General features: G+C 41.4%; 1 protein-coding gene across 2 annotated transcripts in view; it reads right to left on the bottom strand.

The window, feature by feature from the left end:
* LOC122570008 (protein slit) overlaps positions 1-20,090 on the bottom strand; it is a 624,369-nt gene that overhangs the window by 581,913 nt on the left and 22,366 nt on the right. Inside the window, exon 2 of one of the 2 annotated variants that reach the window (XM_043731792.1) lies at positions 2,097-3,862. In XM_043731792.1, the coding sequence (XP_043587727.1) occupies positions 2,097-2,389 (293 nt within the window). In that variant the 5' untranslated portion in view covers positions 2,390-3,862. Of the gene's footprint in view, positions 1-2,096; positions 3,863-20,090 lie in introns of those variants that run through there. The other variant, XM_043731791.1, reaches the window with a different exon arrangement.

A 20,090-nucleotide genomic window follows, 5' to 3' on the forward strand; every position in this document is an offset into this window, starting at 1 on the left:
AACGACCAACCGTTCAATTCTCATCCTCTCTTCTTTCCTCGTTTTTTAGTTGTCTGCCGATGCATCGACATTCGACTAAAAGCAATTTCATTTAAATTACCGGCTTCTTGTGCGATAACTTCGTCGAGCGAAAACGAACAGAAGAGCATGAAGCGAGCACTGTGAACCGTTTTGGTATATCGTATAATAGTGAGTTATTTGGAAAGTTTTTGACAATGGATATATTAGGTTGTAACGTAAATTTCTCATCTTTCTATATTCCATTACATAATAATATTCATAAAATATGTTTGAAATATCATTTAGTTTCCGACATGTTTGAGATTTTATGAAAAATAGCAGGCGTCACCTATCTTAACACGTTTGTATCAAGCTAAATAAAATGAAATGAATTTTTAATTTTTATACATGAAGTTGATAAGATCATGTTGATCTGACATTGATCCGAGATTGATAAGAGAAACTGACATAACAACAGGAGGAGAAGATGAGACGAATATACATATGTTACAACCTGACACAACGGTTCATGAAATTATTTTAATGCTTATGGAAAATTTTATAAATATTATACGTGTTATACAAAAGATCTTGAAATTTTATTGACATTTTAGTAATACATTGAAAAAAATTTGGCTGATCGTCAATTTTTTATCGAATATTAAAATGCAAAATTTAGTTAAACGCCTGTTCCTGTTTCCTGTTTTAAGAGGGAAATTGGAACAGATTATTTAAAATAATGTCGTTCGTTACTAAAATTGCATTGAACGTTGATGTGAACTAGACATTACATATATAGTAGATCTAATTTCATCTTATCTACCAAATATAGCACAGTACAATAGAAGGTGTATTATTACCAGACTATCGATTATGGGAACAATCAATTATTGGGACATTAATTGAGAGAAGATTTGAAGATAACCAGTCGTTAGAAAGATTGAGAAACAAAAATAGAAATTGAGAAACTTGTTATATTTTTATTCGAAAGTGTCTGTCCTCGTTTGATATTAATATTTATAGAACAGCCAACAATAAACGATCTTTGATACGAGAAAAGAATTGTTCATAACATTTCATAACATTTTCTCAATAATGAAAAACTAAATACCTGTACGATTTGCAGGCCTGAAGTAAGCAGGTTTCGAAGCGGTGATTTATTTAAGAAAGCGAAGCTGCTCGATATATGACATCGAAAGTCATCGAAAAAAACCAACCATTATTCCATAAACCGTTAATTCTACAAAAATACACCATCTTTAAATTTCTCTTCCATTTCGCAACGAAATTTTCAAACAATTCAATATTTCCTTCCGTTTAAAAAAGAAAAGCAATTCGGCCTGTCGTCGAACGCAAGGTGAACAATAATCGCGATGGCTACGTAGAGCTCTATTATCAAGAGCCACCGATATACGCATGTGCTTTCGTCGTTCTTTTCCAATCGACTAATGCAACCCCCACACAAAGAGCTTTCACGAGTAATTTTCAGGTTAAGTGAGTCGGAACAGCCCCATTTTTCTGAATACCTCGCGATCAACCTGCTACTCGGTCCGGTTATCGGTTAGACCGTTGTCAATATGTTCGCCTGCTTTTTAATTTATATCGCGGATGGCTGCGTGGATTAAGAGTTCGATAGAAGTGTCGATTTTTGAAGATTACAGCTAAAAGAGTTGCTCGCAAGATGGGCAATTTATCCGAGATAATCGATCCGTCTCGTTGAATATTAAGAGGAAGATAAATTACAAATAATTTTTTATTTGTATTATAATGTACCACATTTTAAATCTACGTACGCGTAATATTTTTAAAATTTTAAACTTAACTTGCAGAAAACTGCGCTACTCATAGTTACAGATTGCGGCTTTTTATACAACGTTGTTACTATGGTCATGGCTAAAAGCAAAAGAAAAAGTGGAAATTGAATAGCTATTTCTTTAACCTACCAAGCATTACCCGGATACTTTGTATACATTTTTGTGCCGCATACGCTCTTGCATTTTTAAATTTCCCATGAAAGCATAGATTCTCGCAGTGAACTTTCAGCGTAATTTAAAGTAAATAAAGAAAAAAGAAACAAAGCTAATCAAAGCACTCACAGTTTTTCGGCGAGAAGAAGGCTGGCCAGGTCCCCAGGAATCTGCGTGAGTCCCTGTTGAGAGCAGTCGACCTCTTGACCGGTACACGTGCACAACCACGGGCATCTACCACTGTTCATCTCCTCCATCGTACCCGACAAACTTCCGAGACCGAAGTTACCGAGGGCGGTACCATGAGAGGCGCCACCGCCCAGCACGGACAATATCAGCAGAAGTCCCCAGGCGCAGACCACGGAACCGCAGCTGACGCCGAGCAAACGCAGCGACCAAGCCGGCGTCATGGCACGTGCCATCGCCAAGACCTTCCGATTAATGTCCTTCACAGCACGATTAGGTCCCTCGAGGATTTTGGCGATGCTCCCGGCCCGGCTCTTCGGCCGAATATTGTTCGGATCGTACAGACTGAAGCAGGCTGCCTCGTTGCCCGCCAGCCGACCGACGTTGATGCCCGGATAAACGTAATTGGGCGCCGGCTCCAAGAACGACGAGATTTCCAATCCTTCGGCTGGTGGACAACCGAGTATCCGTACCGGCTCGAGAATAGGATCCTGTTCCAATCGTATAACAGAGCACTCGAACTCGTTTGACGTCAAATCCCGTGTATTCTGACTCTGATGTCGTTCCGTGGCTTTTCCTCGCGATCGATCTCTCCTTCGACCATGAACCCGACACGATCGATTCGAATTCCTTCGCGCGCCGTCCACGTGATGTCTGCCCGAAACGCCAGTCGCCCGCTGCCTATGCGCCTGACACACTCCCCGGCCCTCGTACGGTTCACCAACGACCACGCTATCGGCCGACGACGACGTGTTTCTCGGTCGCTTCGAACGGACCCCCGATCCGTTGTCGGCTATCAACTGCAGATCCAACGCTGCCTCCTGATGACGCCACTGATGGACCAACACAGGCGTCTCCGTCAACGTCACGCCACCGCCGCGATCCTCGATCCTCAACGCCTCGCAGGCTTTCGATTGCCCAACAACGATACTGTTCGATTGCTCGTCCACCGTGAAGCTCGTTCTTTGACCAGCATCCACGTCCCTCTGACCTGGACCACACGCGGTACCAAGGTCCTCCGTCGATATCTCGACGATCTTTTCGCGGTCTGCCTCTATAGAGTCGATCCGCGATCCACCACCGGGTACTGACGATGGCTGCTCGTGAGCTAGACCATCCAGCAGGCCCTTTTGGGGGCCGTGTTCGTGGCCCCCTTCTCGTTCTACGCGCCCCTCCGACAAGCTGTTGGACACCACTAACGGCACCACCCGTTCCTGCGCATCCTGGGGCACCGCTCTCACTGACTTTATCTTGACGCTGGTCTGTGCCCTAGTTTCTACCGTACCCGACGCGGGTACGTGGTCCTTGCCGCGGGAAGCGCGTCCAGCGACAGTACGGCCAAAGTCATTTACCAATTTCCTATATGCCGCGTTTCACTCTCCGTCCAATGTCCCTCTAATCGACTACTTCTAATCGCTGATCATTAATCTAACTCTCACGTTGTGCACAGATATCGCTCCGTGGCTGTACGCGTGTTACATACGCGTGTATACTCGGGCTGCGAAACGCGTGTCGCTTTGCACTCTCCCGTGCTCGACGATGCTCTACGGCTAACGCTTGTCAGTTTCTTCTTTCCCCTACTTGAGCTTCCGTTCACTCTGGCTTTCTCGATCGTCGGTTGCTCGTTACGCGGGCATTATACTCGGCGATTGGTGAGTCGATTTGCCAGTCGTTTCTTCTACACGCTCGATGCGACAGTGATGCATCACCTGTAACAAGGAAACACCTTTCTTGAGTATACATATATATATTACGTACCAGCTGTGCTCGAGAAATTTTTCATCGAACGAGCTACGCGACCGAGTTTTAATAACTCTAGCTCGGTATGCATGCGGATGTCTCCCAGCGGATATTTAAAGGCGGAAGTTGCTCGAGAGAGGCAGGTACAAGCTCGACCGCGATAGAGCCGCAATTCAGTCGGTCGGATAGGTGTTTTCCGTGCACGCATGATATATATTCCCCCATCGGCGGAAGTTGCATACATTCTCTGGTAGCGGAAGGGAGGCCGCGTTAGTCCCCCTTCGCGCGACTAGATATCGCGATTCAACGTGGCAGACAATATTTTCTTTTTTCATCCCCTCCGCGGTAGCGTGCTCGCGTGCCTGTGTGCACGCGTCACCGAAAAATACATCTTCCATCTTGTAAGCAGATGCGTCTCGTTTTCTAGGAAGACGAAGGAGAAGAGAAGAAGCGGAGAGAGAACCGAATGGCGCAGCCAGTTACAAAGAGAGGAACTCGCCGTTGCAATATCGGAAGTACGAGAAAAATATGCTTTCGAAGCACAATCAAGGACTCGAACGCATTCCATGCACAGCCGTTCCGAGTTGCGAGGCATATTGGAATTTCTCTCCGACGTTCTTCCTTCTTCGTCTCCGCTGAAACACCATCTCCAGCCGCTTTCTTTCATTTCCCCCGCGCCCGCGCTCGTCTGCCATGCAAACGTGCCTTGAACGCACGTGATGTCCCTCATATACATGTTGCTCGCGCTCCTAAGTGCCCCCGGATACGTTTTCACGATTTATCACTACCTGGGAACACCTGGAAATAGAATGTCTGTCGCGGCCACTGCGCGAAATAATACGCGGTCCCGGCTGTTCCCTGGCTTAAGTTGCGCGTCTGGCAGTTTCTATTAGGGGTGGAAATTGCAGGCTGACTTCCGGGAAAAAATCCCGGCTTTTACAAGATTTCTACCTCCGTCCTGTTATTTGTTGAATCTTTTTTATGCGGATCACTGGTTATTTTATCGGGGAAAATAAGATAGGCTCCAATTATTTCGAAATTGAGACTTAAAAATAGCGAAATCGAAGCTCGCAGCTTTTAGAAAATCTGTGCGATTAGTGTTCTGAAATTTTGTAGTTTTTTTTATCGACGATGTTACGATTTTGTTGACACCGAAGGAAAAGATGATTTACGAAAGTTGACATTATTGAAATATGGAAATAAAAATGTCCCTATTTCGATTATTCTATTAGAGTAGATAACGTAATATAATATACGATTAACGAAACTGACCCATTAAATAATTCTCTACTTTGGTTAGGAAATAACAGCTACGGCACTGAATTATATACATTAAAGCAGCCGCACATGTTGACTGCGTAACTTCAATATTTGTACATACTTGTTAGCAGAGGATAAAGAACTCTGAAGGGTGCTCGTTATTCCAAGCGGCAGAGAATTCGATAATACTCGTCAAACAACTGCAGAAGGATAAAACAAAGACTTGACGTCTAATTTGAAATTCGTCGCAACTTAAACCCACATGAGCGAAGCAATGACTCTGTCTTATTGCTGCCAAGCTTATATTGACCGACTTTCCCATCGACATAATTTTGGATCAGGCTCAAGTGCAAGAATAGATGATGTAGTCCAGTTCAACGTAGTATATAGTTTATAGCACGTGTATAAAATGTGAAAAGTCGCGAGTTACAAGCTACTAGTACGAACAAATCCTGTTGCATAACGATAATTTGATACTACGAGAAATTCAATTTTACATGTAAATTTTACAATCTCTCTTGATGTAAAATTGTAAAATTATAAAGGAGAAATTTATAGCCTGTAATTTGCAATCTGTCAATTGCCAAATATCAACGATTATATAATAAATTACAATTCCTTCTTAATCGAAAACCGTCAACAACGCAGCAGGTACATTGCTTCTTTCATCCTTTGACACGATCCAAAAAAATTCGTTCCATAATAAAACTCTAGTTTCGAATTAGTTTAAATCAATTCACAATCAACATTCTCCAAAATTACTACCCGATTTATTCCTCGATCGTATCAAGAAGCGCGACAAAACTCGCAGGAATGCGAAAGAAGCCCGTACGGTGGCGTAGATGGCTCGCGTCTCGCATTGAAATTCGTGGAAAATCTAATATTCCCTCCGGAGTGAGCCAGAGGACAGGGATCGATAATTCGATTAGCAGTAGTCGACACTGAGAATAGTTAGATGGGACGCGTCTTCTCTGTAGATACTCGAGCCACGCTCGAGTATACGGTTAAAGTAGCCAGCCCTCGATACAGAGGATCGGTTAGAGGGGGTGTGTACACCACGCACGTATAATATTCTCGAGCACTCTCCTGCAGATAATATCTCCAGAGCCCTGGCAGCCTCTGATGTTCGAAGTTAAGACGCCGAGGGGTGGCGAACCGTTTCGATGTCACACATCGACCAGACGAGAGATCGTCCAGAGAAATCCTTCTTCCTCGCCCTCTTTTCAACCCCATCCCTTACCTCCAGCGTTCGTTTCACGGGTGCTCGGCATTAATTAATAACGTTAGCTCGCATTAATTGAAGCAAAGTAGCGAGCGTCGGTGTTCGAAACTTTTTCTTTTCGCCCCGTGTCGCGTCAACCCTTTCCGATATATCGTTACGTATAATGCGTGAACAAGACGACGAGAGAGGGAGTAAAATCGATTCTCTCCTCCGATCGAGCACCGTGTTGTTCGCAGCGACACGCAGATTCGACGTAATTGGGGAAATTATACTTTACGATAAATCGTGCTGAGGGAAACGAAGTGCGCGAACGTACTGTGCCTGATGAAATTGTTCGAGCACTTGCTATAGAAAATTTGTATTATTATCATTACGTATTTATGAGTTCATTATGCGTGTTATATAAAACATTTTATACGAAGTAAGTTTCTCGAAATTGAATATTTAATCGTGTACTTATATAACGGAATTGAGAAACGAATAACAAGCGGAGTTGATTAGTTTGACATCTAAAAAGACATAAATAACTTATAATCTTTATGTACATTTTCAAATTCGTTAGGAAATTTACGAATGCAATCCCGATAGTCAGGTCTGGCCGGGATGTTAATGAAATTTCAAAATGAAATTTTCTGTAGCACGCATAATATATCCGTAAAATGTTTCTATAGGTATTCGAATACTTTCGTGAGCCACTGTAGGTTGTTCCAGGGTGAAAGGGATGAACATTGGAGCCTTGGAGTCCCTCGTCGTCGTCGACTCGCGTGTCGACGGAATAATTGTCAGTACAAATATTTGACCTCTCGACGCTCGACTGATTGACACTTCAACGCCGTTCTCGTCGATAAATACATGATTCCGTTCACGATTTTCGTCCACCCAGTTCCCCCCTTTCGCTTCTGTTTCTTTATTTTTCTAACGTCGCCTGTTTGAAGAGTGCGTTAATGCTTTTAAAATTCCTGGCCAAACAATAGCCCCGCTGATGCACCCCTTCCATCCTGCACGAAAAAGGACAGAAGGGACAATATTGACAGAGATACGACGCGACCCCCTGCAACGTTGCGAAGCCTCGTGCACCTTGGAGTAAAACGAAAACCGGCAGACATATGCTGCGTTCGGTTTTAATCAAATTAACCGTGCAAATAGACGGTGCAAGTTTCTTAAATAGTAGGGCGAATGAAAAAGTTCGTTCGAATTTTTTGCAGATAAAATCTTCGCATTCTAAGATCAACACTTTCGCGAATGATAAACTACCATTCCGATATATCAGATCTGTTTGCGATATTTTTGTAGGATAAAAATTGTTTAAAATATGCTATCTAATTACCCACGCAACGGTTAATATTTAAAAGTGCATAAATTCTTACTTTGAAAATGTAAATTGATGTAAAAGTACTGAAAGAACGGAAAGCTGAAGATTCGTGATATTTTTACGAGAATACAAAAAATTCACATATTTGCTTCTTCGCGTTTCAATTGCGGCGCGACTTTTTATTCGTGGCGCTTTGTTCCGTCGTTTTATGAACATTCCAGTTCACTTCTTCAGAGCATACCTGAAAAGCGGAACGTATTAATTGAAAGCCGAGGAACGAGGAAATGCATACCCGTAAATGTATCATCTAATCACCGTGGAACATTGAAATCGAAAAGGCAAGAACAATCGTTACGAAGATTCACGAACAACAGCTTGATGGCCAACACAAGGGTTAAATGAACTCGTTGGAAAACGAAAGAATGGAGAAACTAATATCGGGAACTGAGCGATTCTATCGACTATTTCGAGCAGAACAGACCGACGTATCGACTGAATTATATTTTCCCTGGCCGGCATGGTACGTATTCGTCGTATAGACGGGTTCTGTGGAGCTCGCGTACCGGTACACAACGTATAGACACGAGCCGGAATCCCTTTGAGCCGAACAGAAGGGAAAATCAGACGGTTCTGGGATAGCCAATACGGCGACGAGGCTGGAATATTGCGTCCTTATTGTAATATATTTGTAAGCTACTTCGCGAGACAATTTCATTCGATGCGGGCACGAATGTAGACAGGTGGATATACACGAAGGTATTCCTTCGAGGTATATCATTATATTGCGCCAGAGGGGAGGAACCGATTATTTGTCGAAAGCTCGGCGAAACAAAGGAAGGAAAAGGAGCTGAGAGTTTATGGCGAACGGAAGTTCTCCTATTCCACATTTCGTTTACTTCTTCCTTCTCTCTCTCTCTCTCTCTCTCTCTCTTTCTCTCTTTTCCACGCACACACACACACACACACACACACACTCTTTGTTATTTCGTTTGGTAACGGAACTAATAAAAAGTTTCGCTTAGAATCCTCCGAGTCAAAGCATAGATTTTTCTTAGGTTTTATTGAGAAACAGAAAGGGCTTGGTGTTCGACAGGTAATAACTATTGGAATTTTACTTTGTGGCGCAATGACTGTAATTAGTAATTAAGCCAAGTTATGACTTCCTAGGTGGTAAGTGAAACGTTGAACGTTCTCGTTCAGTGGTTTTAAGAACGGCTGAGTTTGTAATTAATCGTTTACTACATGTTCTGCGAGTTACTGCAACAAGTGACAAGTATAGGTAATATATTATTTGAGTATGGTAATTCGCAGTGAAATTGTTTAGTGAATGAGCGGAACAAGTGACAGTGTTCATAAAATTGTTTCAAGGAAACATTTTCTTGGAAAATATATGACGTGTACGATTGTAGCGATAATAAGAGTTTTAATCCAGTATTTTGTATAAGGATACGAAATAAAGAGAACCAAAATAGGGGAGATAAAATAAAAATTTAAAATTCGGGATCCATACAAAAAAAAAAAACTAGAAAAACGAGGCAAGGTAAAGCTCGAACACGAATTTTATTACAAAAACAGACTCTAAACCCGATAACCTTAAATCGTAACACACGCTAAGGTTCGCCACTTAATTCGAAGAGGAAGATCGAGAGAGGGCGGCATCCATCCCCTTTTAAAACAGAAGACCGTAACGGCAGAAAGCATAACAGCGGCACGCGCTCCTTTTCCCATTTCCTTCAAACTTTTCCCGTAACACGGTTTCCCTGCAGCACGACACTAAAGGCTTCCTGTACAGACTACTATGCCACTGAGAACACACATACATACACAGAGGCAAGGTGGATGATTTTTCGTGAAAAACTTCCTGGAGCCACGGTTTGCTTTGGAAGCGGAGATGTTTGGTTAACATGTGTGCCTAATGGCCCGTGCGAAATGGATTTTTAAGGTCTCCGTTTAAAGACGGGCCCGTCGGGAACGAACGTGCCGCGACCGATCGAAAATCGATGTTGACACTCGTATGTGTGCGACTGAGAGAGTGGCGATGATCGAAAGCCGATAGGGACGACGTAACTGTTATCCGGCCCTCCATGGACGCATAATGAACGCGCTCTAGTACGTCAGGTAGTAGTATCGACGAACATCGATCGCAACCAGCATAGCCGCGCGGGTGCACGCTTTTTAAATCCACCATTCGCGCCTTCACGGTGAATTTAATTGCATCGACGTCCGATGGACGGCCAATGAGGACGATAGGACACGTACGAGAGCTTTCCATTTTGCGGATGAGATCATTGAATTACAAATGGAAACGCTGATATCGATAACGACAACGTGGGATGCTCGATAAATGATGTGGCGGGAAATGGAGAAAGCTAATAGGAATGAGATAAAACAGATGAATATAGAGGGCTTGAAAAATTTAGAGATTTAGCAAGTGTTTTGGGAATATCGTGGCGAAGTTTGAGAAAAATTCTAAAGTTATATACTTTTCTAGAAATGATATAAATGATCAAGTGATTTAAATGTTACATTTCTTGTATGTTTTGTAACACGAACGGTAAGATGCATTAAATATATTGGATTAAGACGAAAAAGAAAAAGAACGTCGCATCAAAGAATGTCGTTGAACTTCCATCGCTAAAACGTTTCATCCAATACCGATAAAGAAACGAAATAACCTGCTAACCCTGCCTGTTCGCCTTATCAACGGTTTAAAAAAGAAGCATCGCTACAGAGAATCATATCGAGCTGACACAACAAATGGAACAGCTTCGACGAACTCTGGATCATGCTTTCCAGCCACACTGACGAGTATACCTTTTTTTATAGGTTTTACAGATCTCTCAACGTGAAAGTAAGAAGGGAAGACCCTCGGATATTAGGTTTCCCAGTGCGGTTTTCAACCACCCACTCGATCGGTTGATCGGTCGACTTTACCCCGGGGAAATCACACTAGATACGAATTGGACCTCCACCCTTAGTGAACACAGGCGCGCGCGCGCGCGCTTGTTCGCGCGACCACCCTTCTCTCTTTCACCTTTCAACGTGGTTAAGAGATGGTCCATGGGAAAAAGAGAGGGTCAAATGGAACACGAACGGCCCTTGGCGACATCGGAGACGAGGCAGTGTATTAATCGGGAAAGGATCTTCTTTCATTCGTTCGAGCATCCAGTTTTGCGACCCCCGGGGAACAACACGGGACAAGAAAGGATTATCCAGCAGGTAGTATTTCTGGACGGTGTATCGACACGTCGGTGATTGCCACGAATCGATACTCGGAGTCCCGGGAATGATAACGAATTAGGAAAGATGACGCAAACTTACTGGGTGGACGATTTACGCGTGACAATTTACGGTCATCGATTTGTCGTTGTTGAGTTAGGTTCGTTAAATGATTCATAGTAGTTGAAATTTCAGTATACAGAAATATCTTTCGCAGTCGATTCACGTTACTGAAATTTGATTTTTATCATGGCAATTACAAAACGGGATTTCAACAATTTTCTTTATACTTTACTTTCCATCCAGGTTCCATCCTAATCCAGGTTAACTGTTAACGGATTAATACGGATCCATAATAAAATTTTGAATTCGTGAAACGTACAATATATTCATTATCGAACAGAGAAATGTTATTTCGTCAGTGGCATAATCGTATTTCACCTAAACACACCTACTTATGCTTCAAAGAACCATCCACGGAGAACGAAATGCTAAATCACAATACCATTTTAGCACTTACGTTAATACAGTTATTTCCTTAAACAAGATTCATTATATTCATTCCAGGCAACGAGAAACAAGCACTTCACGCGCGGCAACAAGTGCAGCGCAAACCAGTCTCATAAATCGTGCTCCGCCAGCGAACTAAAGTTTCCTTTTTCCATCAATTAAAAGGTTTCCTGGGCTGACGTTGGCTCAGAAATTGCGAAAATAAACCGCGCGTGTCCCCGGCACGTGAGGCACGGGTGGCGATCGAATCTTAACTTTAAAGCGATTCGAAGCTCTTCCAGACTGTTGAGATTCGAATCTATTCCAACACGAGAAAAGACCGCTTGAATGTAAATGATATACGTACTTTGTCGTTTAAATCACTGTCAGCGTAACGAGTTAAATACCCTGTTTTCGAACAGAGATTGCTTAAAAGTTGCTCATCCAATCGTTCATCCAATTTGGTGAATTACAGGGCAAATTACTTCTGACTCAATTAACCCTATCCTACTCTGGAAATAAAATATCAAGTACTTTTCTCCTATTTTCTAAGACTGTGAACTTAATACGAGATAATATATTCCCGTAATTATGACAATTCACTGGTACAAGACGGAAACCAACGAAATCTCGGTGTTCCGGCAAGAAGTTCGATCCTGAAATTCCGTCGATAAATCGAGAAAGAGAGACCGCTAGTATCTCCGCCAAGTCTAAGCTGGCCAGCGATAATTTCAACCGATTAACGTTCCTCGACCATTCAATTAGACTGCATGGAGAACGGTGTTTAAAAACCGAGAAAAACCCAGCCGCCACGCGATACCGCGCTAAGATAACGGACCTGTATTACCAGACGTATGTAGTATCGCGAGACGACCGCTACCGAACAGTTCAACAACCACCTGCGGCTAACTGTCCCCGTATATATTATCGTATATTAGATTACGAGTCACCTACAGCGGATCTATAAATTTTCTTGCGCGATACCGCATTGATTAGCGAGTACACGGGCATTGCGTGCTTGCCAGCACAGCCATCGCCGGACAAGGGGATGCAGAAGAAATCTGGTCCTCGGCACTCTCGCTACTCTCTGGTCTCTTTCTCTTTGGCCGATCGCCGACCACACGTTTCGTCCTGTGTCGCCTGTCTCCAATTATCTCACGCAACGTCTACGGGGAACGGTTGCACGCGGAACCGTGGCCGAGGGGTTCGCTGCTCGATTCGGTATTCGGATCGAGAGATGAGGTTTTTTCCATGGAGAACTCCGGAGGCTATTTCTTCCTGGTGCACTGGGAGTGGCCTGCTTGATAATTAACGCGTTCGGGTTTGCTTCGTGGTGGACAGGTGAACATTTGCGCAGAGTTATAAAGATTTCTTCTTGGGGGTTTGATGTTTAATGTTTAATGATTTTGATGGTAATTTGATACGCATGTATATCGAATTGGTATGTATCACTGGTTTATAAATAATATAAATTTCGAATTGCCACGTGATTCATAAGAGACAAGAATTAGCAAAAGGATTCGGTGTAAAATTCAGTTATCTTGGAACTTTCATATCATTAGAAGGGTGCGATGGATCGCGTATTTGATTAAATGTTGTATCGATACGATATTCGTAGAGTATCAAAAATTTTTAAGAGAAAAAAATATATTTTTCAGAAACGAATGAATCGACCGAGTTCCTGTTTAAGCGTTTTATCTCAGGACCATTTCCAAGACCGCACGGGTCAAGAGACGAATATAAACTATAGCCAGTTTAAGCCACAGGAGACTGCAGGAAACACGAAACAGGAAAGTGCAATACACGATTTTGTATCGCGTTATTTACGATACGCCTGTTCGCTATACCAAATATGCTAATTAACGAGTGCACTCTGTCATAAACAACGGGTAAGTACCGATTGCTTCGTCGATGAAATAGCATACCAAACGTCTCGCAATTTATGCTTCAATTGATTTCGCGGAAATCAAGCGCTCGCTCTTTATCTGGTCAAAAATGATTTCCGAATCAACCGACCGAACAATAAGCATTAATCAGACATCAAATGTCATTAACCCTATCAGTATACGTATCACCAGCAATATAATTGCTATCTGGAAATAAACAAAATATAATCCGTTTAATTTCATTTGTCCGCTATCTCCGAGAAAGTTATTTTGTGGCATTACTAAATTTTAGTTTAATTTTTTATTATAATATCTTAATCTAGTATGATCATGATCTCTTAGCCGATATTGACGTATTATTTATTAAACTATATAATGTCCTTTTATAATAACCTCGATTCTACTGCGACTGATTTCAACTAAAATTTGAAACCAATTCTTTCTCAAGTAACAGTTTACAAGAAACACTGGATTATTATAATATTATAACTTTTTAATCTCATGTTTTTTAGTATATCATCCATTCTATTTGCAAATAATCGAAATCAGAGTTGACAATTTAAAATGGCAACGTATAATAGAAACAGAATTGCTGTATGCATCAAATGACAAATATATGGACTCCCCAGGACCATTCAACAGATCGATGGACATCAATCGAGCAAAGCAATGCACTCAGGCCGCGTGTATCAAGGCTCAGCCAAGGGAGAGCGTGGGCGAGATCCGAAGGGTGGACGAACGTATGGGCCATTAAATCTTGCCGGGTGGCAAAAACTCCTTCCGAATTCTATTTGTCTTTCCAGCCCTCTTTCCATCTCACCGCTATTGGGAGGGAAAGTCTAGCCACTTCCGTCGGTTTTCTGAGCCCGTCTCCGAGTTCCGGCGGCCAAACGCTAATCGGTCTAGACTCCGGCTCTCTGCTATCCTTCCAACCTTCCTGTCCTACGAAATCCTCGTTTCCCTCTTCGGCAATCTTCCTCTCTCTTTGACCATTTCTTCTTTACTCCCACCACTTCAGTTCCAAGGGGACACTTTTCTTGCCTCTCGAGCTAACGTCCGCGGAACACGTCAGCAATCGTCTGCCTAGATAGATGGAGGATTTCACTCGGACCTGTTCGCTTTCCGTTACCCGGAACTAGTGATATCAAGAGCGAAGCTGTCATCTCCGAAGTGAACCTGACCATTTCGATTCTCTTGCTCTTTGTTCTTTCTTCCTTTCTTGCCTCGAGAACGGATCGTTCGTGAATCATTTCGAATTAAGAGGTTTGGGTGCTCTTGGACGCCAAGTGTCGTCGAAGATTCGAGGAAGGTACAACTCTTTATGTGATATGAAACGTTATTTTTTAAAAACAAAGTTTAAAAGCAGTGACTGGTTTGTATTGATACGTAACGTCCTTTTTTTGTCGAAAATTTTTCATTTAAAACATATAACCTAAAATATAGGGGATTGAGTACTGAGTAGATTTAAACCTGTACCTTTTAAATATATTTTCAAAGACTCAGAATTTTGCAAAGAATTCAACTAACAGGAATTAAAAAATTCTTCGGAGGCTTATACACTTTAAAATAGTTGCTCTCTTAGTGTAATGTGCTGCATTATTTAAATTACGTTCGGGTAGTAAAGCTATTTCAAACCAATGAATTAATATTCGTCGTATTAAAAAAAAGTCTTGCAATTCCAAGACCCAAGCTTACACCCTTAACGAGTCTAATCGATAGCTAGACACGAATACTCATGAAAGCATCCTAAAACATTTACGACCATCCTCTCCTAATAGACGAGGAATGCGCCGGGATCATTGGAGCACATAAGTATGTCAATTGACCGAACGAGGGCAAGTGGGGGTCATAGGAGCAATGAGGCTACGTGAAAATCGACGGTCAAGGTTTATATTATCATATCAATGAATCGTCGGAGCAACGTACTCCGCGTGTACACCGAACGAGTCATCGGACTATCTCGTCGAATCTCATAGAGGAAATTCATACGTTGAAAAATCCCGACAAAGTAACCGTGCAGGAACAGGAGTTGTCATTGATCCGAGGAGGTCATCAAACTTTCCACCCTTATCGGCTGGACGCGGTACGTCCGGTGAATGGTGTTTAACGCGCGAGACAATGTCCGAGCCCATCGTGTACCAATATTGACACTCCGCCGCCTTATCACGCGACGTATCAATCATACGACACGCAGACAGTGCAAGAAAATCCATTCCCAACCGTTTCACTATCGAGCATTCGACTCCATCAAGAACAGAGAGAGAAAGAGAGAGAGAAAGAGAGAGAGAAAGAGAGAGAGAGAGAGGTCTAAGGAAAAAGTGAATTTAGACTCGACGTTCTTCAACCGGCAGACTCTTTCACGTTAAATAACGTCATCCACGCGTGCTAATGGCAAATCTATAATGGTCCCTGAAAGAATTCGCCAGATTTTTGCTCCTTTTTCGAGAGTTACACTTCCAACTGTCGAATTTCTTTTTCGTAGAAGACAATGGCCAGCTTGCGAGATAGAAGGAACTGTTTTTGGGTGAAAACGATGGATCGTGAGACGCGAATAACGTGATAATTTTTGTACGAGGTAGGTGAAGATGTTTTGATATGGTGTTTGCAGCTTGTACGTGGATGTAATTATTGATAAGTAGGGGATCTAGAACGAGAATCGTTCAGGTAAGCCGCAGGTTAGAGAAGGGTTAATGTGAGTTCGTACAAACGCGGCGGCGAGCGAAACAGCGTGTCTCTGATAAGATGAACAACTTGATAGAGGCGTTTCGCTTCTGATAACTGCATAATCGGCTGCATAATCAACTGCACTCCTTACGCCGCGGGGAAACTGGAAGAACTGCATTGCTCAGACCGTGACTGCGGCGATTGAAATATTATTGAGTATCGAAGGAACCCTGTTATCAGGGATGGAATAAAAGAATATATATATATGTATCTATTTCGATTTTCGTCGAATATAGCAAAGAGAAGAGGATTAAAATGATTCACTTCGAATGAACGATGAATTTTTAAAAGTAGATAATATAAAATATATGGAAATGACAATCGTAACACATAATTAAAAATATTGAAGAATATTAAGAATCATAGTACTAGAAATTTATTAAAAATGTTATTATTAATAAGAAGCTAAATATTATAGAAGATCATATTTTTAGTATTATCAGAGCAGTCGGGTATAATATAAAAAATGAAATAAAAATATAAAAACAAAATAATAAATTTCTGTATAGAATTCCATACAAATCAATATGATATTCAAACAATGATGGGAGTTGGTAGAATGCCGTATTGTTTGCACGAATATCGATGCACATCATTTACTTGTTACACGAATCATTTTCACGAATAGGATCCTTTCATACATTTTTTCTAAGAACAAAAATTGTTATTCTGATCTCAAATAATCGAAATAAAAGAGTAAAACAAATGAGGAAGGATTAAAATGGAGAGTATAAAATAAATTAAAAAGTTGTAGAAATTCGGAAAACCAGCATTTCAATTATATAAAAATTTTTTGTAAAAATCCATCGTATTAACGAATTGAAAATTGTAATATGAAATTCTGTAAAGCTTGTATCCGATTCAAATTTACAGAATCCCTTTGTGTTCATAATTGCTCATTAACATGTTCATGACGTGAATTCTCCGTGAATCGAAACGTGAATTTTACAATACACGATATGAATTCAAATATGAAAGTTAAATAAACCACGAAATTTGGAAGAGACTTTTCTTATAGTCTCAATCCATGAAAAGAATGTAGCTACATCATCTCTTATGTATTTTCATCTATTTGTATATATTATCATCATATTTGTATATTTCGTATTTCTCACGAATTACTTCTCATATTTAACATTAACATAGGCATGTTAATTCTTGCACCAGATAACTTTGTTCCGCTTAATAAATAAATACATTTATAAAACTCATTTACTTCAACGATTGTCTCTTAATAAATATACTCTCGATTTCTCTGAACGATCCTTAACAGAGAAAATCACCGCTTCCCCGAATGATCTAAACTCTAAACACTTCGATACGGTTCGCGTCATTTCGTCGGTGTCCTATCTTAAAGCGTCGTTGTCGTCGCGATGGCTCGTTATCATTTCACGAATAACAGTTCTGGAAATTGGCCGCACCAACGTAGATACGGCTCTGACCCGCGTGTAACTACACGTCACCATGATCGTACAGGCGCGCGCGTGCATGAGAACAAACCACCTAAGTATAGGTGTCCCTCGAACGCATCGTTCGAGGCTGTGAAACACGACGTAGAATGAAATACTGCGGAAACCGGCGTTGTTCCCACTCCGAATGTGTTATTTACGCCTTTCCGCGTTCACGTGGGCCAGCTATACCTCGTTTATTTTTTAATTCCACGGAATCTATCCGCGTGATTAATGGTGGATGCTCGGTTGCGCAATTTTCTGCGTCTTCCGATGTGTATTTCATGTCAAATGGAGTTGGAAAATCGACGGTGACGGATAAACGTGCACGTATAAGAAATTCTAAGGAAGAAAATTAACGAGAATAAGTACGTAAGAAACTATACGAGATAAGAACGGTCGCAGATGGATGCAGAAATCGCGGATTCAAGATAGAGAGTTATTGTACTATGGCTTCAGTGACCGAGTTTCCTTTGAAAATCGTGTGGTTGCCTTTCGATGCTTCGTTGTTCTCGAGTAGACTGAACTTGATTAATTAGCAGCGGATTAGTAATACTTGACGTTAAGCTGACTATGCCATGTAATATACAGTATCAAGCGTTATTCATGATGTACGCGCTTATTTGAGAATTCTGGATATCCGTCAGTTTAATTAATTTCTCCGACTATTGTTGGAATGAGGCAATTTTAGAAGAAAAAAAAGGACAATAGTATATATCTGTATACCGTTGTCGAGCCTCATAGCAAAGAACAATAAATTTTAACGGTACTAAAGTTTAATCACGTAGTAAATGTCACGGCGTAAAATAGACATATTAGTAACGATTATTTATTAGTATGTCGATAATATCGTGAAGGCGAATAGGAGTGACTAAAGTGGAACGTAACGCGTGGTAAATATGTCGTTCATTCGGTCCTTTATCTCTTATTTAAACTTCTATAATTTTGTTCTTTTGTCAGAAAGAATTTTTATTTTTATAGTAAACGATCTTTTACTTGGAAAAGAAAAAAGGAAACATTAAAAAGGAATATTCGAAGTCATAATCATAAACCTGCGAAAGATTGTAATACTTTCTATATTCTACTACATCATCGTATAAGTCATTATTTCAATCCTGAAAATCGATCTTTATATTTACATCATAAAGTTAGCATAATTCTACAAGATCGCGGTTTCAATTCTACAATTCAGCGGATCACATACGAAACATCGTTTGTTTCTTGATAATCGAATAGCAGTGCTGTATTTATGCAATAAAATTAACAAAAAATGGATCAGCCTGACCTCTTAAAGCTTCCTATACATAATCTAATTCTATAAAAGAAGAAAGTAGAGTAGCATTAAATATTGACCTCGAGCCCGGCATACAACCTTACCTGAGTACGTTAAACACTACCTAGACGTAGCACGGAGATCTATAATTTACAAACCAATATCTACTAACCATTCCTTTATATGTAAAATTCCATTCGTCAGGGTGTAACGCGAAAAACATATTTCACCGGGAACGTTAAGTTGCCCAGACACGTCGATGCACTTCGCGAAGCCACTCATCGTTAGCCCTGAAAAGCCCTCTCTTCCCATGGTTCAACATGGAAATAATGCAGGCTGCTATCCGGGGATAAAGGATGAAGATCAGCCTATCTTCGACTGGCGGGGAAAATGCACGTGTACACGAGTACGTTCACGGTGGCGCGCTTCAACACACAAATTTCTCGGCTGCCCGCCGCGTACTGTATACAGGGTGTATCACGAGTCTATCGATGCATGATTCAGCACACAAAGAACAAATTTGTTCGTTGCACTTAAGCACGATCGATCACGCGCGCGCGAGCGTGCGCCTCGTCGTGGTTCACCGGGTGCTTCAAATCTCGATTCACCGGCCGATAACGATGCCGGTGCATTAGCAAGCGCTGCTAATTCGTTGCTCGTACACATTGCTGCCATCCTCCCTCTTGAACCACCCTAGAACCGTTGCGCAGGAAATGCGCACGTTTCCGTTTCGTTGTTAATCAATTATGTCGCTTATCGAGTGTTAAAATGAGTACGCGTGCACGCGCGCTGAAATTCCGTCGTGTAGTTTTTTCGAATGAGATTACGTCAGGTAGACGACGTTTAGTTAACGAGGCTGAAGGCGGAGTTGTTCGTGTTGTGACGTATGCGCTTTACGGTTGTACATTGTGCGGCTTGATTAGCTTCTTTGATACAACTTACATACAAATTGTAGTCGTAGAGCGTGTGATACACCATATTGCTAAGATTTGTATAATCTTGATTGGCAATAAAAGGAGAGTTAAATTTTGATTTGAGGCAATCTTTGATCGATTTGCATTCTAAATGTTTTTTATATATATAGACATAAGAGACATGGGCCAATGATATCGTGTCGAGAAAATGGGCTTCGTCGAGAAAGAGATTTTTCCTTTTCTATGAGCGGAACGAATATTTGGCACCCGGGGTTTGTATCTCTTACATCTATGTTTTTTATCCTGTGTAAAATACGATTGTATGACGTGGGAAAGCTGTAACATTGGAGTTTATTAACTCTTCTTGTCTTCATATGGGAGACAAATAATTTGAGCCGAATTTGACGAAGAAGAACAAATGCACAACGTAGTGAATCGCAGCGTCGACTA

The sequence above is a fragment of the Bombus pyrosoma genome, linkage group LG8, assembly GCF_014825855.1.
Source record: "Bombus pyrosoma isolate SC7728 linkage group LG8, ASM1482585v1, whole genome shotgun sequence".
Lineage (NCBI taxonomy): Eukaryota > Metazoa > Arthropoda > Insecta > Hymenoptera > Apidae > Bombus > Bombus pyrosoma.